At 37.8% G+C, this 22,113-nt stretch overlaps 3 protein-coding genes and 1 non-coding gene across 5 annotated transcripts in view; 3 read left to right on the top strand and 1 right to left on the bottom strand.

Annotated features, from left to right (window-relative positions):
* Positions 1-733: 733 nt before the first annotated feature.
* On the top strand, positions 734-9,272 carry LOC107727232 (kelch-like protein 15). 2 transcript variants are annotated; one of them, XM_016537030.1, is made up of 4 exons: positions 734-991; positions 4,041-4,122; positions 5,721-6,432; positions 7,387-9,272. In XM_016537030.1, exons 1-4 carry the CDS (start codon positions 931-933, stop codon positions 8,494-8,496), a joined length of 1,965 nt encoding a protein of 654 aa, XP_016392516.1. In that variant the 5' UTR covers positions 734-930; the 3' UTR covers positions 8,497-9,272. The 2 variants fall into 2 exon arrangements, with proteins under 2 accessions (XP_016392516.1, XP_016392517.1); XM_016537031.1 differs by lacking the exon at positions 734-991 and adding an exon at positions 4,419-4,516 and having other exon boundaries at positions 4,045-4,122.
* Positions 9,273-12,110: 2,838 nt separating this feature from the next.
* On the top strand, positions 12,111-12,184 carry trnat-agu (transfer RNA threonine (anticodon AGU)). Its single transcript has one exon. It is a non-coding gene; the product is annotated as a tRNA-Thr (tRNA).
* A 1,097-nt stretch (positions 12,185-13,281) lies between these two features.
* Positions 13,282-16,388, top strand: LOC107727226 (carboxymethylenebutenolidase homolog). Its single transcript, XM_016537022.1, has 6 exons — positions 13,282-13,366; positions 14,895-15,106; positions 15,183-15,290; positions 15,379-15,521; positions 15,624-15,715; positions 16,108-16,388. The coding sequence occupies exons 2-6, from the start codon at positions 14,895-14,897 to the stop codon at positions 16,285-16,287; spliced, it is 735 nt and encodes a 244-aa protein (XP_016392508.1). The 5' UTR covers positions 13,282-13,366; the 3' UTR covers positions 16,288-16,388.
* Positions 16,389-16,478: 90 nt separating this feature from the next.
* LOC107727225 (T-complex protein 1 subunit epsilon) overlaps positions 16,479-22,113 on the bottom strand; it is an 8,346-nt gene continuing 2,711 nt past the window's right edge. The window contains exons 3-10 of the mRNA XM_016537021.1: positions 19,965-20,163; positions 19,682-19,874; positions 19,437-19,586; positions 18,822-18,941; positions 18,212-18,397; positions 17,955-18,092; positions 17,339-17,519; positions 16,479-16,736 (exon numbers count right to left, since the gene is read on the bottom strand). Of these exons, the coding sequence (XP_016392507.1) occupies positions 16,609-16,736; positions 17,339-17,519; positions 17,955-18,092; positions 18,212-18,397; positions 18,822-18,941; positions 19,437-19,586; positions 19,682-19,874; positions 19,965-20,163 (1,295 nt within the window). The 3' untranslated portion in view covers positions 16,479-16,608. The remainder of the gene's footprint in view (positions 16,737-17,338; positions 17,520-17,954; positions 18,093-18,211; positions 18,398-18,821; positions 18,942-19,436; positions 19,587-19,681; positions 19,875-19,964; positions 20,164-22,113) is intronic.

Genomic DNA, 22,113 nt, shown 5'->3' with positions numbered 1-22,113 from the left:
GTCACACGTTTTGTAGTTTTTAAATCACCATCTATCTATCTATCTATCTATCTATCTATCTATCTATCTATCTATCCAAATCAATTTAATATTATCATAAGTTTTATGGCCTACCTCATAAAGAAACATATCACTGTAATTAGTCTAAACATATTCTTTTGATGTTCCCATGCTGACATAGATATCAAAGTCAATTATTCATTCTGAAACTAATTTAAAAACTTTAATGTGGACAGTGCAAACTTACTTCTTGTGTAAAGTTTTTATTTTCTCTCTCTGCATTTATTGTAATATGTGTAACACCATACTCTGCACCATACAGTGTTGATCTGTTTTTGCAATTTGCAACATAATTGCCCTTGAGGGATCAATAAAGTACCAATAAAGTGAAGGGAAAAGTAGTTTAAAGCCTGCATTGAATCGCAGACATCAAAAACAGAATAAGCTATTAATATGTCTAGGTTAGCTGTAGAAAAAGTAGAAAAATATTCTTTGCATGTCCCTGAGAGAGACGATATATAATAAATATAATATAATATAATATGAAACAGGAGGTTTCTATGTTTATAAGGATTCATAAGGAAAGTAAAAGTTAAATCATAACATATACCACGACTTATGTGCTCTAAGTAATTTTCACATCTGTGACAGTGAACTAAAACATTTTGTACATGTACAGTAGGCAGAGAATATTGACACACAAACTCCAACATTTCCGTCCGACCGACAAATATTCGGGAAATGACGTCAGTGCAGACAATAATATGGCGTCTACGATCGCTGTGGAGGCTACAGACAAACAACATTTAGCGATTCAGTTCAAATAACACTGGTTTATTCTCACCTAAAGACGCCAATGGGCAACATATCTCCGTCGATAATGAGATGTCATATTTAATTTCTCTGGTCGTTGTCTAACACCAGCACTCCATGTCCGAAGGACCTCGGGCTCCCTGGTCGAAGCGGGGTTGCGTGGAGTCGCATCGCCGAGGTAAAACCCTACTCGAATCGTTTCATTTCCCACACAGCGTTGTTCTGCTTAATAACGCACTCATTTTAACTTATTGTAGCCGAAACAGCACAATTGTTACATATGTAGTGGGCTGACATTCGTTGGGACGTGTCAGCGGTAATTATTGACTGTGTCTCTCATATTGAGCTCCCTAGGTAGACAGCATGTTTAGGCGTCATATTCGCTTTAGGTATTGGTTAGGATTAAGTGACTATAAATGCTGTCTAGATAGACTTCTCATTAGGGTTCAAGCCACCGCCAGTGTTTATGTCCAGTTGCTTGCAGATAGTTATTAAAGATTTTAGAAACTAAACAATAGCAACAACTGCGAAATCAAAACATGTCATTAAGAAGCCCATAATACGGGCTTTTCTTGGAATCAGTCAAACGTTGTTTTTGTGTCTTGTTTACTGAGGGTCTGAACATGAGGTCATAGAAGTTTAGAGGATTTAAACCCAAGTTGAGTCTAATGTAAGGTTGAACACCGCTAAAGCAGACACATTGTCATAGAGTTATTATGGTCACGGTTAAACGTTTATTATTTAATTGGAGGACAAACATTTCTATGAACAACTTATTAGTCACCACAGAGAAGTTTACCACAGTGTCGGTCAATACAAAGCTGCATTCATTTGATCAAAAATACAGTAAAACTGTATTATTGTGAATATAAAATAAGTGTTTTCTGTTTTAATATATTTAAAATGTAATTTATTCTTTTGATACAAAGCTGAATTTTCAGCATCATTACCCCAGTCTTCAGTGTAACATGACCCTTCAGATATCATTTTAATATGCTGATTCGCTCAAGAACAATTCTTATTATCAATATTGAAAACCATTGTGCTGATTAATATATGCTTGTGGAAGAAGCCATGATACATATTTCTTCAGGATTATTTGATGAATAGAAAGTAAAAAAAAAACAACACCATTTATTTGAAATATAGGCCTACATATTTTGTAACACATATTTTTACTGTCACTTTTGATCAATATGTTTGTTTCCTTTTTTCAATAAAAGTATTAATTTCTTTTAAATAAAACTGTACTGATTTCATGTTTTTGAACGGTAGTGAGTTTATAATCATACTTTATTTGTAAAACGAAATGAAATAGCCTATGACAGGAAATATTTCTGGGAAAATCCAGGTTTTGTGGTCAAATGGATGCAGTTTGATTTGAATAGTCTATTTGTTTTCTTTTGTCTGATCTGTCTAATGTTTGTGAATGTAGCTCTTATACTGTCTTATGTACAGCCGTGGCCTAAAGTTTTGAGAATGACACAAATATTAATTTTCACAAAGTCTGCTGCCTCAGTTTTTATGATGGCAATTTGCATATACTCCAGAATGTTATGAAGAGTGATCAGATGAATTGCAATTAATTGCAAAGTCCCTCTTTGCCATGAAAATTAACTTAATCCCCAAAACATTTCCACTGTATTACAGCCCTGCCACAAAAGGACCAGCTGACATCATGTCAGTGATTCTCTGATTAACACAGGTGAGAGTGTTGACGAGGACAAGGCTAGAGATCACTTTGTCAGGCTGATTGAGTTAGAATAACAGACTGGAAGCTTTAAAAGGAGGGTGGTGCTTGAAATCATTGTTCTTCCTCTGTTAACTATCGTTACCTGCAAGGAAACATGTGCAGTTATCATTGCTTTGCACAAAAAGGGATTCACAGGCCAGGATAATGCTTACCTAAATCAATCATTTACCGGATCATCATGAACTTCAAGGAGAGATGTTCAATTGCTGTGAAGAAGGCTTCAGGGCACCTAAGAAAGTCCAGTAAGTGCCAGGACCGTCTCCTAAAGTAGATTCAGCTGTGGGATCAGGGCACCAGCAGTGCAGAGCTTGCTCAGGAATGGCAGCAGGCAGGTGTGAGTGCATCTGCACGCACTGTGAGGCCAAGACTTTTGGAGGATGGCCTGGTGTCAAGAAGGGCAGCAAAGAACCCACTTCTCTCCAGGAAAAACATCAGGGACAGACTGATATTCTCCAAAAGGTACAGGGATTGGATTGCTGAAGGCTGGGGTAAAGTAATTTTCTTTGATGATTCCCCTTTCTGATTGTTTGGGGCATCCGGAATAAAGCTTGTCCGGAGAAGAAAAGGTGAGCGCTACCATCAGTCCTGTGTCATGCCAACAGTAAAGCATCCTGAGACCATTCATTGCTTCTCAGCCAAGGGAGTGGGCTCAGTCACAATTTTGCCTAAGAACACAGCCATGAATAAAGAATGGTACAAAAACATCCACCGAGAGCAACTTCTCCCAACCGTCCAAGAACAGTTTGGTGATGAACAATGCCTTTTCCAGCATGCTGGAGCACCTTGCCATAAGGCAAAAGTGGCTCGGGGAACAAAACATCAAAATTTTGGGTCCATGGCCAGGAAACTCCCCAGACTTTAATCCCATTGAGATCTTGTGGTCAATCCTCAAGAGGAGGGTGGACAAATAAAAACCCACAAATTCTGACAAACTCCAAGCATTGATTATGCAAGAATGGGCTGCCATCAGTCAGGATGTGGCTCAGAAGTTGATTGACAGCATGCCAGGGCGAATTGCAGAGGTCTTGAAAAAGAAAGGCCAACACTGCAAATACTGAGTCTTTGCATAAACTTATTATAATTGTCAATAAAAGCCTTTGACACTTATGAAATTCTTGTAATTATACTTCAGTATACCATAGTAACATCTGACAAAAAGATCTAAAAACACTGTAGCAGCAGACTTTGTGAAAATTAATATATGTGACAATCTCAAAACTTTTGTACAACAAAGTATTCCTCATATATATGCACTTGTTCAGACTTGCACTAAAAAAAGCCCAAACATTTTTTATACACCATATCAGATGTTGCTCTGTGTTTTCTGAATGAGTAACATTTGATATGTTCTTTTTTAACTCTTTAGCAGAACATTTTCAAGTGTGTGTTAACAATGGGGAAATTACATAATAATAACACAGAAATGAAAGAATACCCATCTATTTATCAGCGTGTGGATGTCATCTCTTTTTAGAGCAGGGCAAATATAAGCAGAGGAAATGTGAACGTCCCTTCAGCGCAGTGAAGCCGACAGTTGGCCAGGAGGCCTCTAAAAGGTAATATCAGAAAATCATCACCCTCTACTTTTCTACAAGCCACATAACCTGCTATTTCATCTCAATTTTATATGAAAAAATTACAGCCTCGGTGCACAAATATGGTGTAGTTTCAATATGCAAGCCGGGATATATTTTTGTCAAAATAGTCTGTCAAATTCTGCCTCCATTATAAGTAGTTGTTTCCTGTTTGCACACAGTGGGACATTGAAATGTTGGTGCATCTTTAGTATTTTAGTCTGTTGGTAATTTTCACGTTATTTTAATGATTGGGGCTTGTTCGATTTGTCATTTAGGTGAATATCTTCAGAATTTAATTTCCTACGGACACAAGAGGTACTGTCCTCTGATTGGCTCGGACACCCCCCTGTGACATGCCCGTGGCCAATCAGAGGTGAGTGTGCTGGGTGTGTATGTGTGCAGTAGAGGGGGAGTGTGTGTGGGGGAGCTTTGAGATAGAGTTTGGCTTTCAGCAGCAGAAACTGAAGTGCTGAGGTGTGAAAGTTCTTGAAGTCCTTCCAGAGGCTTTATTAAATCTGGCATGTTTTTCACCAACTATTATTCACTAAAATACAAATAGTTCACACGATTTGGTTGATAAAGAACTTGAGGAGATGCTGTTTAGTTCAATGATCATGTAATTATGCTTAATTGTATCTTGTTTTAAAGCAATTGTTCACCCCAAAATGAAAATCTCCTCATCATTTATGCTACAGTTTGGGGTCGGTATGATTATTTTTTTTTGTGTGTGTTTGAAAGAAATCTCTTATGCTCACCAAAGCTTATGTGATCTAAATTACAGTAAAAACAGTAATATTGTGAAATATTACAATTACATTTTTTTTATTACAATTTAAATTTAAAATAATATATATTTTAAAATGTATTTTATTCCTGTAATTGCAAAGCTGAATTATCAGCAGCCATTATTGTGGTTTTTAGTGTCACATGATCCTTCAGAAATCATTCTAATTTGCTGATTTGGTGCCCAAGAAGCATTTCTTATTATTATCAATGTTATAAACAGTTGTGCTGCTTTATATTTTTGTGGAAACAGAGATCCATTTTTTTTTTAGGATTTTATGATAAATAGAAATGTCAAAAGAATAGCATTTGTTTGAAATAAAAATCTTTTGTAAAATGTATAAATTACACTTTTGATCAATTTAATGCATCTATGCAGAATAAAAATATTAATTAAAAAAATCTAACTGAACCTAAACTTTTAAATTGTATTTGACTCATTTTCATTTTATGACTTACTAGTTTTTGTCTATCAAATAACATTAATGTGGAACCCACTAATTTTCATTTTGTGGAAAAATTTTTCAAAATAGCTTCTTTTGTGTTTCAAAATAAGTTTTCATTTTTGGGTGAACTGTCCTTTTAAGAGGCTTTTACCATCCTGTTGTTTGATTTCAAACACCGAGATGAGACAAATAAGTCTTATTTCTATCAGATACCTGAGAGAAAGCTGTAAAATGTCTGTCTCTCCATCACAGTTATTGTCTTTCCAACCTTGCAGAGATGACCAGCTGAATTGGAACATATCGACTCGTCTTGACACGTCATTTATAAGAGCATTTGTGTCTCTGCAGGTGCCTAATGGCGGGGGATGTGGAGGTGTACCTTTCCCAAGGGCATGACGGCAGCGTGTCGTCGGGCTTCAGAGCCTTGTATGAGGAGCGACTGCTGCTCGATGTCACTCTGCTCATCGAGGAGCACCACTTCCAGGCGCACAAGGCTCTGTTAGCAACGCAAAGCGACTATTTCCGGGTCATGTTCACGGCCGATATGCGGGAACGTGACCAGGATAAGATTCACATGAAGGGGTTGACGGCAGCCGGGTTTGGTCACGTTCTTCGCTTCATGTACTACGGTTCTTTGGAGTTGAGCATGCTCACAGTGCAGGAGATCCTGCAGGCTGCCATGTACGTGCAACTCACCGAGGCTGTAGAGTTCTGCTGCTCCTTCCTGCTGGCCAAGATCTGCTTGGAGAACTGTGCTGAGGTCATGCGCTTGCTGGAAGACTTTAGTGTTGGCGTGGAAGGCGTGCAGGAGCAGCTTGACGCGTTTCTGCTGGAGAACTTTGTGCCCTTGATGGCACGACCGGACTTCCTATCTTATCTGAGTTTAGAGAAGTTGATGGCATATCTGGATAGTGACCAGCTGAGTCGATTTCCGGAAATTGAGCTGTACGAGGCGGTGCAGGCCTGGCTGAGACATGACCGGCGGCGCTGGAGACATACGGATGCGGTCGTGCAGAACCTGCGCTTTTGCCTCATGACCCCTGCCAATGTCTTTGAGAAGGTAAAAGTGCTTCCTTGTTCCTTATGTGTCATTGACAGATAAGAGAGTACACAACAGAAAAAGAGAAATCATTAAAAAATCTGGTTTTAAATGTTTGCCAAGTCTTTGCATTTGTGTTGATTACATGTGGTTTTCTGAAAACATTTATACTATTTTCAAGAAAAATAGTAGTCTAACCACTAAAGTAAAAACTATTCTTCTAGTTCTTCTGGACTATTTTAACAATGTACTTTACTACCTTTAGGGGCCTTGAACGTGGTAGTTCCTTTGCTGTCTATGCAGGGTCAGAAAGCTCTCGGATTTCATCAAAAATAACTTTATTTGTGTTCCAAAGACGAACAAAGGTCTTAGGGGTTTGGAATGACATAAGGGTGAGAAATTAATGACAGAATTTTCATTTTCAGGTGAACTATCCCTTTAAGAAACAAATTATATGACCCAGTCATGATCTGCCGGGGTCCTCTCTATGATATAATTAATTTTTTTCTGCATTAATTTTTGTTTGGCAAACAGAAGTTTATTGAATTTATTTAATACACGAGTTTCACAATTTGAGTTGAATTACTGAAATAAATGAACTTTTCCACGACATTCTAATTTATTGAGATGCACCTGTAATAAGCATTTTGAATGTTTCCTGAGCACCAAATCAACATATGTGAATGATTTCTGAAGGATCATGCTCACTGAAATAATGGCTGCTGAAAATTCCGCTTTGCCATCACAGGAATAAATTAAATTTTAAAATATATTAAAATAGAAAACAGTTATTTTAAATTGTAATACTGTCACAATATTACTGTTTTCACCGCATTTTTGATCAATTAAATGCAGCATTGACGAACATAAGAGACATCTTTCAAAAAACGTCTTACCAACCCCAAATATTTGAACGGTAGTGTATTTATAAATTGTCATGTCATTGACCTTTATCTGTTTCTTATGCTTGCACAGGTGAAGACATCAGAGTTCTACCGTTATTCCCGCCAACTGAGACTAGAAGTAGACCAGGCACTCAGCTACTTCCATCAAGTGAACGAACAACCGCTGGCGGAAACCAAGTCCAACCGCATCAGATCCGTGAGACCCCAGACTGCTGTATTCCGTGGAATGATTGGCCACAGCATGGTCAACAGCAAGATCCTCCTCCTGCACCGGCCCAAAGTGTGGTGGGAACTTGAAGGCCCTCAGGTGCCGCTCCGGCCCGATTGCCTGGCCATCGTCAACAACTTCACTTTCCTGTTGGGTGGTGAAGAACTAGGCCCAGATGGAGAATTCCACGCTTCTTCTAAGGTCTACCGCTACGATCCCAGACAGAACTCCTGGCTACGCATGGCCGACATGTCCGTTCCCAGATCAGAGTTTGCAGTCGGCGTCATCGGGAAGTATATTTACGCCGTCGCCGGCCGCACTCGCGATGAGACGTTCTATTCTACGGAGCGTTATGACATTGTTGAGGACAAGTGGGAGTTTGTAGACCCGTACCCTGTAAACAAGTACGGCCACGAAGGAACCGTGCTCAATGGGAAGTTGTATATCACTGGCGGCATCACCTCCTCTTCCACCTCAAAACAAGTATGCGTTTTTGACCCGGGACGGGAGGGAACGTCCGAACACCGTATGCGGCGAACGCCTATCCTCACCAACTGCTGGGAGAACAAGTCAAAAATGAACTACGCTCGTTGCTTCCATAAGATGATCTCCCACAATGGGAAGCTGTACGTGTTCGGCGGGGTGTGTGTGATACTGCGTGCCTCTTTCGAGTCCCAGGGCTGCCCTTCGACGGAAGTGTACGACCCAGAGACCGACGAGTGGACTATTTTGGCCTCTATGCCTATAGGACGCAGCGGACACGGAGTGGCAGTGTTGGACGAACAGATCATGGTGCTTGGAGGACTTTGCTACAACGGTCATTACAGCGACTCTATCCTCTCATTTGACCCAGAGGAGAACAAATGGAAAGAGGACGAGTATCCCAGGATGCCTTGCAAACTGGATGGACTGCAAGTGTGTAGTTTGCACTTCCCAGAATACGTTCTGGAACACGTGAGACGCTGCAGCTGAGTCTTTGTAACTTCTGGACAGTTTAGGAGACAAACGTTTACAGGTGTGACAAGTAATACTAATACTGTTGAAGCTTTTAAACTGTAGGCCAGTGCTTATTTAAGAAGAAAACTCCTTTTTAGGCTTTCATTGTAGAAGGAAGGTTTGTTATTTGGTCCGTAAAAACGAATACAGACAACCTTTTTGCTCATACGTCTGACTCATTGCACTGTAATCATCCTGTAGAGCACATAATACTCTTCATGTTTCGCCACATTGTCTTCTATATGTGACGTTATTCTATATCCCTTCATTCTCTTCACAGGAAGTCATGTTTTATGCGTGCGTATTTCCACAACAAGTAGTCTGCTGTGTCTAGGAGCGGTTGGAAAACGAAATGGAGACTAAATGAAGTAGAGGAACTCATGAAAAAAGTTACAAACTTCCCTGTCCCTTTTTTCTTTGACATTTACTAATCTAAGAATGCATTTGTGCTGATACTAGTGATGTTGTAGTGGATAATGACTGTAATGATTGTAATCTTGACGATGATGTTGACAAGCATTGCACTCGTATAAGGGCGTATATTACTGCTCTACAATAACACCAGTCCTCCACTGCTGACTGCAAAGAGAGAAAAGGGGATGGCAGAGATTAGGGGACGCGTAGTTCCCACTTCTCCAACCTTTATTAGTTGTGCTTATGCTTATTTTCAATTTATTTATTAAAATGGCAAAGCCTTGCCTTGATCCAATCTGTGTAATGTAATGAACTGCTTTCTCTGTGTGTGTGTGTGTGTGTGTACCTGTTTTTCTATTCTGGTGGGGACTTAAACCTGAATACACACAGACTCGTGGGGACTCGTGTCACGGTGGGGACCTAAATTGAGGTCCCCACGGGTAAACAAGCTAATAAATCACACAGAATGAAGTTTTTTGAAAATCTAAAAATGCAGAAAGTTTCCTGTGAGGGGTAGGTTTAGGGGTAGGGTTGGTGTAGGGCAATAGAAAATACGGTCTGTACAGTATAAAAACCATTACGCCTATGGAGAGTCCCCACAAGGATAGCTGACCAGACGTGTGTGTGTGTGTGTGGGTGTGTGTCTCACACTCATTTTGTTTCACCAGCAAAGGGCTAAAGCACATATGCATCTTGTGTTTAATGTCTAATGAAACACTAACCGCAGTTCTGTAAGTTTAGGCATCCACTATGTATTAAAATCAGTTGTGGTTAAAGGGATAGTACACCCATTATTCATCAATTTCTCACGCTTATTTCGTTCCAAGCCAGTTTGAGTGAAGATATTTTAAAAATGTATGTTTTTGTTTGTCTGTGCAATGATAGTCAATAGGGTCCAAACAAAAGTTGTTTTGGACCCCATTGACTTTCAGTGTATGGATAAACACATCGTCTTTTCTGTTCTGCATTTGGAATGACGCGGTGTGTCTGAATCTTCGTTTTTGGGTGAACTATCCCTTTAAGATGATCTTGAAGGTTTTTGGCACTATGTCATTTCCTGTTATGGACTTCACATGTGATGCTATGTGTTCTGGTTGGTTCCTGGTTGGTTCGTACTTCCTCAAACACTAACTTTGAGCTTTTGTCTCTTTCATGTGACATTTCTCATCCAAAATTCATGCACATATAGATGCCAAACTGTGGTCTGTAAGGCTCAAGATGTAATAATCGGACACAGCGGTAGATTTGAACCTTGTCTTGTTATCTTTTAGCAGAATAACAAACAATTATTCCACTATAATAATAATAATCATCCATAGCCCTGTATCGTTCTTGAGAGGAATATAAACAGATTTGCGAACTTGTTTACCAGAATCTGCTGGTTCACTGGTATTTAAAGACTTTGTAATTAATTTCCAGAAATAAATGTTCATACTGTCCAGCTCTCTGGGTTTTCTAATTGAATACAAGCACCTGCTGTGCTGCTGTTTTTGGGTTTAGTGTGTATTTGAGCCTCTGTCTTCTTTAGATATCAGCATCTTATCCTGTGGGTTTATCCCTGTAAGAGGATCCACCAGCAGGACGGGACGGGTGCTGTGACTCCAAGCCTGTTCTCCAGCTTGTGTCGCCATGTCTGACAGAAGAGCAACATGGTGCTATATTGGGGAAAATGCATTCCTGTAGCTCAGAGTAAAAGCATGCTGATAGCAATGCCAAGGTTGTGAGTTTTACTCCCAGGGAATGCATGAGCTGATCAAAATGTATACATTTAATGCAACATAAGTCACGTTAGATAAAATTGTCTGCCAAATGTGTAAAAAAGAAAAAAAGTGTGGAAAGGTGCCGTGTGGGTGTTTTTGGTCATGGGGCCTAATGTCGTTTGGTACTTTTGAAGTCGTCTTTTGAAATGAATTATAACCACATCAACTTTGCAGATTTAAGCCTCATGTGAAATTTTCTTTCTTCCAATAAGAAACACAATTCCACACTTTACATTTAATCCTAAATATTCATCTTTCCAGATATATTTTGTAAATACGAGTTGCTTTTATAATGTCCTTGTGAGTTTTTTTTTGGCCTATTCATCATTGCGATACTATGAAATCCACTTCTGCCTCTGAGTAATAAAAGGTAATTAATGGCAATTAATTATTTCCTCATAATTGCAATCTGATCTCCCAATTATGACTTTAAATCTCACAATGTAATTTCATATCTCTACTGCAGCTTGTTGTCTTGGAAGTGTGACTTTATATCTTACAATAAATTATTATTTTTTTTAAATGTTTTAAACTGAGGTGGAAAGAAACAAGTTTTCCTACAAATCATCTAAATATCTTCACAACTTAATGGGAACTTTTTCCACCCCAGTTTCAATGGAACTGAATTTTGACGTCTTGGACTTTTCTAGTAAACAAATTTATATATTTTTTCTCTCTCTCTTTTTTTTTTTAAACCTCGTTTCTGCACTGAATTTGACTTGTACTTTACCAGGTATCATATTTTTAGTCCCAGAAGGCTGACCTTTAGTCTTGGACCACAAAACAATTCTTTAGTGTTTTGTCATAGGGCTTCTGTAAAACCTCAAACAAAATGTCTGCATAGCTCAATTTCAGCCAAAGAGATGCACAGCTGTGTCAGTGTTAGATGCTGTTTTGGACACTTATTGTTTTAGTTGCTTACTATCTGGGTTGTGTCATTTTCCCCAGTTTGTTACAGTGGACTTCACTGTGATATGTGATCCAATGGGTTCACGCTCTGCTGTCTTGTTTGTCATGGAGTGTCTCTGTTTTCGTGACTGTAACGTTAGCATTCATCTTATCAGTGGTTTTAGTTAAAAAATGTGATATTGTGCAATCAAGCAACTGAACAAGTGTAGATTAGAAATAAACGCGTATGTTGGTAATGTTAATTAGAAGATAAAAGGAAGACTTAACGGTACCAACCATAACATGAAGTTAACAACAGATTTTCACATCTTGCCAGAATATTACACGTCACGAAGATAAAGATTATGTGTCAACTCCTCTGGCTATTACAGACATTAGAATTCTGGTGTGCTTAGCGATATAGTGTGTTAGATAAAAGAATGCCGATGATTGAATGAATGCCGGAAGCGAACTAACGAGTGATTTCCGCTTAGGTAAAAAGGGCTGTAATGTTCCTGATGCGCACGTGGCGCCGTGGCTTAGTTGGTTAAAGCGCCTGTTTAGTAAACAGGAGATCCCGGGTTCGAATCCCAGCGGTGCCTTTTGAATGCGTTTCATGCAACCTTTAACGTTACACTGCTCTGATAATAATGATTATTTATTATTCTTTTTATAATCTTTTTTCCCTCAAGGAAATATCTCTCAGGTTTGGTCATTTTAATGCCAGCTTCTGTTTAGGCACATACTGTATATGGCTACAAAAAAAGCGATCATCCAAATCTATGTTTACCTGCAAAATGCAGAGGGTCAAACAATTATTAAACATAAACCAATTAGTAAAACAGCAACAGCGGTAACATAAAAAAAATATATTTTACCATTGTTTTGAGCAACAAAATCTTCAGTAACTTTACAATAACAACACTGTAATCAAATTATTATAAAATTGTCTACCCTTGTTAAATAGCTGACCCTTGTCAGAAAATGCAATTAGTGTTGACTTGTTTCTCTCAACAGCAGTTTTAGTTTGTATGACAGAAAACAACGTTTTGTACTGGAGCTGTACCCAGAGCTGTTTCTCAAATCAAAATAAGTTACAGCACGCCCTCTGGTGGCAAACCGTCAACAGAGACGTTTATTTCGTGTTTTATTCATATTTTATTACGCATGCAGAAATTCACTCGTCAAACATCAGGACCATTAAAATAGTGATTTAAAGTCGTTAACTTCGTACAACTTAGGAAAAGCAGTCACAGCATCTAAAAACATGCTCTTCCTATACATGCATGTCTATAGTATAATTCATATCATTTCATATATAACTGCTAACATAAAACATATAGCTGCAAACACTATATGTATATTTTTTTTTAATTGTGATTAATCTTAACATTTTTACTTAAAATAATTCTATACATGCATGTCTATAGTATAATTCATATCATTTCATATATAACTGCTAACATAAAACATATAGCTGCAAACACTATATGTATTTTTTTTAAAATTGTGATTAATCTTAACATTTTTACTTAAAATAATAATTATTATAGCAGAGAATGTTAAGATTTCTAATAGGACGATAAATATTACAATAACACTATAAATCCATATACTTTCAACTAAAATAATTTAGCTAACTCATGATGAATGGCATCGAGTGAGTTACGACAATTTTATGGTGGGCGTTGCTAAAAGGGACAAACATTGAAATCTGCAGTCTGTGTCAGATTTCAGCCTTTTCGTTTCCTCACAGCGAAATAAATCCGAGCTTCAGCGGTGCGGTAAGTGCATTTCCGTAAATGCAAAGTACAAACCGATCAACGACTATAATGCAGAATGCGGTGTGCGTGATTGTCCGTAGCAGCATTAGTACCTATGATTAGTACGCGCTACTTCTACCGAATGCTTTTGCTATTTGAATCACGTGATTCATTCACATAACATTTCTTTTGAAAGACTGCAGAATGTGGAGCATTCAAGTGCCAGATCTCAATTTTAGCCCATTTAATCTAATTTAGCCGAAATTGTACTCGCAGAGTCTAAAAAGAGTTATTGGTGAATTTACAGATAGTTGTCGTCGACTATAAATGAAAGTGCAGACTGTTTTGATTTCATGTTCACCCAGCAGAACGTTTCCATAACGTTAGCACATGCTTCGGTTATTTTTCGGGAACCACATAATAATATTCTACAAACGTTCTCTGTTTTGTAACCAAAAACGAACCTTTGTAGAACGTAACAGGGAGTTTTTATAACAAGCTAAAGTCAAGAGAACCTATACAGAACGTTATGTGCTTTGTGTTTTATTTTATAACCAAAAAACTAGCGTTCACAGAAAGTTCTGGTTTGCTGAAAAAAAAAGGTTTGCTAGGTAATTCCAGTTTGTGAATCTGAAAGATTATTTCACGAAATAAATACAGCCTGAAATAACATTGCATATGTAACAATGCAGCTATATATTTGATGCACAAAATATCTAAAGTGTATATTATATATCAAATATAATGTAGGCTATTATTAAGATCATTCCGTCTCATAAAAAGTATTATTATTAATAAAAGATGATCACAGCACAAATAAACATGGTCACAAATGTTTTGAATAAGTAACCTACTGAATGACATTATAAAATTGTAGATTTAACAAAAAATATTTGCATTAACATGAAAATAATCTGGCTTTATAACCCCCCCCTCACAATCGCCTTTCAGATTTTAAAGTATGTTCTTCATTGTTTGCAACTATATATTAAATATTTTTGGCTTCTGTTTACAGTTGTGACAAGGAATAACCCACATACTGTCACAAACTTTTATTATTATTATTATTTTTAATTTTATTTATTTTTCAAGAAGAGGCATACAGTTTTGGGAAAATTGGGCGTCCATAGAATGCATTGCTGTTCTGTTGTAAGTAATCTTAATGCATCTACTTCCGGAAGGCCAAATAAAGTGCTTTTGCACTGAAACACAGTCTCCCTGACATGGCTGCATCAACACTACTGCTGTTCCTGAAACCACGCCTTCTTTCTTTGCGTGCACATTTGGGCGGCATTATGCTAATATTTCCACATAGTGATGTAGATATGTGGGGGCGTGTTAGAACGAGCCGTTTTAGGGGGGCGTGGTTGACTCTTAACTTTTATAAAGAATATCTCTTTGGATCTGAGACTTTAGTCTTTGCAACTTTACAGATCTTCTTTATGCACCAAGAGCTTGTAACACTTCAAAGAGAAAGGAAAAATTTAAATCGCATCATATGACCCCTTTAAATAAAATGAGTTCACAATGCTTTCCTTTTTATGAACAGATGGCAAATGAAGCAAAGCCCTGTCCATGTGATATCGGGGACAAGATTGAATATGGAGGTCTTGGAGAGAAAGTTCAAATCGAGCACATTAAAGCTTATGTGGTGAAGCCTCCAGCATCAGAGAAGGCCATTATTGTAATTCAAGACATTTATGGATGGCAGCTTCCAAACACCAGATACATGGCTGATATGCTCTCAGCCAATGGATACATGTAAATATCTGATTTCTATTTTTAAAAATATGAAAACGGTTGCAGATATACCTGTTCTTACTTGATTCTTTTGCAGTGCTATATGTCCAGATTTCTTTGTTGGAAAAGAGCCGTGGAGCCCATCTCACGACTGGTCAACATTTCAGCAGTGGCTTGAGGACAAAAAGCCAACAGACATCAAAAAGTACGAGTTCAATAAACGAAATGTTCCTATCTGATGAACTTGACCATACCTTTTAAGTAAAGACTAAACAATCTTGTCGTTTAACCAGGGAAGTGGATGTTGTATTGAAGTATCTGAAGGAACAGTGCGGTGCGAAGCATATAGGTGTTGTGGGCTTCTGCTGGGGTGGTGTTGCGACACACTACATTGCTCTTCAGTATCAGGAAACCAAAGCTGCTGTCTCTGTCTATGGTAATCCATTTGTTGAGTCTTCTTGAACAAAGACACAGGAAATATGTGGCAAGATGCTTTCTTCAATCCAAGAAATTGTCAAAATAAACTCCTTTTACACAGGTATTGTTAGAGAGCGGGAAGACAGGTTTGATCTCAAGAGCCCAACCCTCTTTATCTTTGCGGAAAACGATGCAGTCATTCCACTTGATCAGGTAAGCTGAGGTCAAAGCACCATATATTCCATACACATATATATTCCATCATAGTTCTTTCCACATCCTATTGATTTATTAATGCCACGGTAAGGATTATATTACATGGATATGCTTTATTTAATTTGCACCCGTCTAATGCTTTACTTTCAAACCAAACAGCTCAATTTCAAATATAATCAGATCACTGTTTTCTTTCAAATGAATTTGTAGTATCCTATTACAAATACAATGTAGCATTCAATCTAATATACTTTTGTTTGAATATCAGTTCTAAAGGATAAGAAATAATAAATGGGGGTAAATGTATTCATGAATAAACCCATATCAGGGCCATAAACTTTGCACAGATAAATCAGTTAATGTTTATTGTTCTCTTACTTTTAACCAAGGTGACTACACTAGAGACAAGACTGAAGGAAAAGTGCACTGCTGACTTCCAAGTGAAAATCTTCCCAAAGCAGACACATGGGTTTGTCCATCGCAAGAGAGAAGACATTAATCCAGATGATAAACCTTATATAGAGGAGGCCAGGACAGATATGATCAACTGGTTGAATAAGTACATGTAAACTGCAATGGGTTCAAACAACTGAGGTGAAGGTTAAACATTCTCTAATGGCGAAGTCTGATGATAAAAATCAATCATTGTGTTGACATTAACTTCAAACACACTTTTGCAGTTCTGTGTATGTATTTTTGAAGGATGAACTCTACTCGAGATTCCAACATTAAGAAAGTGACAACCAACAGAAACAAATCTGAAAACAAAGGTTTAATGATCACTTCGGTACTACATTGAACTGTATCAAATGATAAATAACAGTACGAAGGTTCGACACATTCCTTTAGAAGTGCTTGAGACCGTTAATTTCACCACAGCTACACGACGCTCAGTCTTCAGGCTCGCCGGGGCCCCTGATGTCATCAATCTTCAGAATCATCTTGACTACTTGAGTGGCCAGAGAAATCTGCTGTTTCTTTCCAATGAGGGTCTCAATCACATGCTGTTGCTTCATGTCTGCAAAGATTTAAGTCAAATTAAATGCTAATTATCAACAAAGACTGATTAAAATTGATCAACAGTGACACTGAAGAATTTTACATCGGTACAAAAATAGTTAACTTTGTTCATCAAAAAATCTTGGAAAGAAAATGTATTATGGTTTCCACAAAAATAGTAAGCAGCACAATTGTTTTAAACATTTATAATGAGAATAAATATTCCTTGAGCACCAAATCAGCAAATTCGAATGATTTCTGAATGATCATGTGACCCTGAAGACTGGAGTAATGGCGGCAGAAAATTCAGCTGTCATCACAGAAATAAATTACATTTGAAAATATATTTCAAATAGAAAACTGTAATAATATTTCACAATGTTACAATTTTTACGGTATTTTTGAACAAATAAATGCAGTCTTGCTGCACACAAGAGACTTCTAAAATATTAAAAAATCTTAAACATTTGAACTGTAGTGTATATAAAACTTTTTTTAAATTGCTTCTTCCCCCCACTTTCCACAAGTACTAAAAATACATTTCTTTACCTGCTGTTTTTCTTAAATTCCTACATCCGTTTACAATTTCATATCACTAAAGTAAAATAAAGAAGTCCATACCATTTGTTGATAAATGTAGGCAATCAATTCCAAGTGCAGGGTTGTTTTCCTTGACTTGTCGGGCTCTGACCTCTGTCATTGTTTGAATGGGGTTCAAACCACTGTTCTCGGCCAGTGCCATAGGAATGACCTCCAGAGCATCAGCGAACGCTCTCATGGCATACTGTTCCAGAGAGGGGCACTGGAATGGAAGCAGAGCATTTTAAACACAGACCTAACAAACATCTCTTGCACCTCAGGACTGAGAGCGTGTGGAGTACAGATGACTCTAAATATAGTATACCTTATCAGCTGCCTGGTTGACTGCAAGAGCACAGGAGATCTCTGATGCACCGCCACCGTACACAATGCGGTTATCCCTCACGAGGTTACGGATGACGCACAGAGCATCATGGAGAGCTCTCTTAGCCTCTTCAATAATCTAAATGATTCAGATGAATAGGCGAAGGAGATGACAAAAACGTTGTAACAGCGATACAAAAACAGATTTAATATCTTGAAGGGGAAAAACATCCCAATTTAGCTCTTAAAACTCTTTACCATTTTGTTCCCGCCACGGATGAAGATCGTCACAGCTCTGGAGTTCTTGCATTAGATGACTCTAAATATAGTATACCTTATCAGCTGCCTGGTTGACTGCAAGAGCACAGGAGATCTCTGATGCACCGCCACCGTACACAATGCGGTTATCCCTCACGAGGTTACGGATGACGCACAGAGCATCATGGAGAGCTCTCTTCGCCTCTTCAATAATCTAAATGATTCAGATGAATAGGCGAAGGAGATGACAAAAACGTTGTAACAGCGATACAAAAACAGATTTAATATCTTGAAGGGGAAAAACATCCCAATTTAGCTCTTAAAACTCTTTACCATTTTGTTCCCGCCACGGATGAAGATCGTCACAGCTCTGGAGTTCTTGCATTCCTCAATAACCAGCATTCTGTCTTTAGTGGTCCCAAAGCAGATTTCCTTCACCAGCCCAGCAGTGCCCAACTTCTCTGGAGTCAGCTCGCAGAATCGGGGCACGATACGTCCTCCGGTAGCAATGGCGATGAGCTGGAAATGTTAACATAAAATCTCAAGTTTGTTCATACTTCCAATAACCCATCTGTGCTACACACAATGATATTAAAAAAAATCTGGAGTCAGTACTTTTTTTTGTAAGAAATTAATACTTTGATTCAGAAAGGATGCAATAAATTGATCAAATGTGACAATAAAGACATTTATAGTGTTACAAGAGATTTCCATTTTAAATAAATGCTGTTCTTTGAACATTATATTAATCAAGGGATTCTGACAAAAAAGTACCATTTTCTACAAAATGCAGCAACGCAAGAAATGTTTCTTGAGCACCAAATGTGCATTTTTCGAATGATTTCTGAAGAATCATGTGACAATGAAGACTGGAGTAATGATGCAGAAAATTCTGACCCAAAACTTTTGATCAGTAGTGTTTTGCAGTATGGTTTTTACAAACCTCAATCTCCGGTCCACCGACCCAGCGGATCGCAGGAAGCTCATTCTGCAGAAGTAAGTGATTGGCTTCATCATCAAATCCCCACTGGCAGATGGCAAGATTAGCCCCGTTCTCCTTGACCTTTAGAAGAAGCGTTTTAACAGGAAAAAATACAAAAAAGAATTACATTCAATTATATGATCAGTGTTAAATATTTATGATAAAAATCAAACTCAAGATGCAAATTAATGCAATTTAATTCTGATTAAAACTGGCCTGATTATTCCACAATATTCAAAACGTAGCTTTAAATAACTTTACTGAAGGGGGCTGTCATGCAAAATGAGAAAATGTCATTATTGCTAGTATGCTTCATTTTTGAAGGAAAACCATTGGTTTTGATCTTAAAATACACACAAAAATTGATCCTAACTTCTATTAAAGCTTCCTGTTTTAAATATGTTCCCTTCTAATTTATAACTTTATAAAAATATTCTGAAATACAAATCATAAATAAATACTACATCTTGATGTACAACATTAAATTAATAATGCATACTAAATAAAATAATAAATTAAAACAATACCAAAATTACCTTAGGAAAGCATGCAAACAGAAGCATACAACATACAGACCTGCCGAATCATTTCCTCAAACTTCTCCTTCTCATACTTCTGCAGAGCTTTGTAGTCCTCCACTGAGGTCACGTCAAGCTTATGCTTGGTTTTGGGCTTGGGGGGCTCAAATGGGCAGGTGAGGATGGCGATTTTTGTGTCTTTCAGTACCTGCATGTACAACATGCTTATTAACAAAGACTTTACATATGATAATCATGCCATGCATATGCAACCAGAAATGAATATTAATAGTAAACACAAACCTTGGGCATCTGAGGGTGACTGAACTCTTTGTCCACAATGACACCTTTGATGAGCTGAGTATCCTCTAGTTTGCCACCGACTTTTCCTTCAACTTTGATAAGCTCGAAGTCAACATCCTTCCTCTCCATGTCAGCCACTGTCAGGATGGCATTGACAGCGATCTCTGCCATCTGTCTGTGGCACCGGTTGATTCTACAAACCGAAAAAAAAAAAGATTTTTCTTAGAATATTCTCATTAGCTGTTAATTTAAAAAAAACTTCTAAGACAAACTTCGTACTCACACTTTGGATCCTAGCGTGGTCATGGCTGTCTGAATAAGAGGCTCTGTGTTGTTGGGATCCACTGGGAAACTGTCACCAATTTCGTCGAGCTGCTCAATGGCAATCTTTGCGGCCTGGTCATAACCATCGGTGATCCTGATGGGGTGAATGCCTCTGTCCAACAGCTGCTCGGCCTGCTCTAGAAGAGCTCCTGCCAAAACTACAGGGCCAAACAAACACATTAGACCACAAAAGCTACACTGGGTAAGCAGAAAACTTACTTTTCTTAAAAAACATACTACTGTATGTGACCCTGGACCACAAAACCAGTCTTAAGTAGCACGGGTATATTTGTAGCAATAGCCAAAAATAGATGTATGGGTTAAAATGCTTTTTCTTTTATGACAAAAAATCATTAGGATATGAAGTAAAGATCATGTTCCATTAAGATATTTTGTACATTTTCTACTGTAAATATCAAAACTTAATTTTTGTTTAGTAATATGCATTGCTAAGAACTTCATTTGGACAACTTTAAAGTAGGGATGCACCGATGTATCGGCTGATTTTTTATTATTTTAAAGCCATCAGCATATCGGAAATAGCATGAAAAGGGCCGATACCGATGGTTTATTAATTAATTGCATGGAGACGTTGCATGTCTGTTGCATAATCCAACGTTTTTCAAAATAATTAAATACTTGCCAAAACAAAATAAAATCTGTATAAAATATAGTTTGTCAGACGGCATAGTACGGCCATATGCAAACGTGACGCTGATGCATCCAACGAGTGAAATGACCGCTCTCAGCTGTGAACTCATCATAGGTAAGTGGCAATGGCAATGCATCGGCGTTAAGAGTTTATCCGAGGATATGTCATGAACCGCCAAGCATTAGGCCTACATTTAAATGAAAATTAATGGCAGGTAATATGCAGCTTTTTGTTTGAAACCAGTGTAGAACACAGATTCACACAAGGTCACATCACGCACCTGCAGCGTTTCTGTGAATGGAGAAAGCAGAATAAAACTATATAGGCTACATAAAAAGGAATATATAGGCCTATATACAAAATATATTTCACTTAAACCATTAACAGATTAACAAAACGAGAGAAAAAAATTGTGCTGAGTTTTGGATAATTGTAACGCACTCCGAAGTTCATGGAAAAAAAACAGACGGCAGAAAGCTGTTTTCTTTATTTTGCAAAAGCTTTACAGTTTTTAAATGATGTTTTGCTTCTATTTGTATGACAAACCAGCGTTGGCAACAGTAACTGTTGGGAAAACAATGCAGTGATCGCATCAGTGCCTCACACGCACATACAACAAAGTTTTGCTAATTTGACATCGTTGCCGGTTCATTATCAAAATAAAATAGTTAAAAAAAACATAAAAAGTTACACTGCTCAATTTAAAAAGTCTGTAGTACAGTCTGTGCCGTTCAGTGTGACCAGCGCCTCACTACTGATATAGCCTATATGTGAAGGATGATGTTTTATGGCGATAATGCTAGAGTGAAGAACAAAGCCTATAGTTTACATAATAAATAATAGGTTAGCATCCAGATACTTCGCGAATATGGAAACATCTGGATTCGTGCAGAATGAGAGAGGTAGGCTTCAGTTTTGCTTTTAAATTAATTTGTTTTGGTTTGACGCTTATATTTAGCCTAAATACAACTTTAGAGGATCTGTTGTGGAGAGAACGGAACTAAAATAGCCTAATTGCGTTTCTTATTTTGCTTTTATTTACCATTATTTTAGACTACATTATTTCTGAATGTAATAATAAAATGCAACGTACAGCCTACTAATTTAGTTTTTCCCCCTCTCAAAACGCTTATAGGAGTAGCATTTTTTGTCCATGCTGAAACATTTTTAAATATATTGAAAAAAATTATTTAAAGCTGCAGTCCATAAGTTTTGCCTCTTTGTCGCCATCTCTGTTTGAAAACCTGCAATTGCAGCTGTGTGTATGGAATTATCTTCCTTGCATGGGTTGTGCGGCGGCACGGCTCCAGCGCAGATGAATCTAATGTTTTGAGGTGAATGTATGGCAGTCAGTCACCGCACCGGTGTGGATATTGTACTTTGCACTCACAGATTCTAGCCTACGTCTTGGAATATATGACTCAAATAAGCATTTTCACCGGATATTGTCATCTGA

Source organism: Sinocyclocheilus rhinocerous, unplaced genomic scaffold (genome assembly GCF_001515625.1).
Source record: "Sinocyclocheilus rhinocerous isolate Xijiao unplaced genomic scaffold, SAMN03320098_v1.1 scaffold65, whole genome shotgun sequence".
Taxonomy (NCBI): Eukaryota; Metazoa; Chordata; class Actinopteri; order Cypriniformes; family Cyprinidae; genus Sinocyclocheilus; species Sinocyclocheilus rhinocerous.
The sequence above is the reverse complement of the archived record's forward strand: the minus strand, read 5'-3'. Positions and strand labels throughout refer to the sequence as shown.

Coding starts and splice junctions, on each gene's coding strand:
- LOC107727232 (XM_016537030.1), top strand. CDS start 931: ATGTCCGAAGGACCTCGGGCTCCCTGGTCGAAGCGGGGTTGCGTGGAG. Junction 992..4,040: donor CGTGGAGTCGCATCGCCGAG/GTAAAACCCTAC, acceptor ATCTCTTTTTAG/AGCAGGGCAAATATAAGCAG. Junction 4,123..5,720: donor GGCCAGGAGGCCTCTAAAAG/GTAATATCAGAA, acceptor GTGTCTCTGCAG/GTGCCTAATGGCGGGGGATG.
- LOC107727226 (XM_016537022.1), top strand. CDS start 14,895: ATGGCAAATGAAGCAAAGCCCTGTCCATGTGATATCGGGGACAAGATT. Junction 15,291..15,378: donor AAGCCAACAGACATCAAAAA/GTACGAGTTCAA, acceptor TCGTTTAACCAG/GGAAGTGGATGTTGTATTGA. Junction 15,716..16,107: donor CAGTCATTCCACTTGATCAG/GTAAGCTGAGGT, acceptor CTTTTAACCAAG/GTGACTACACTAGAGACAAG.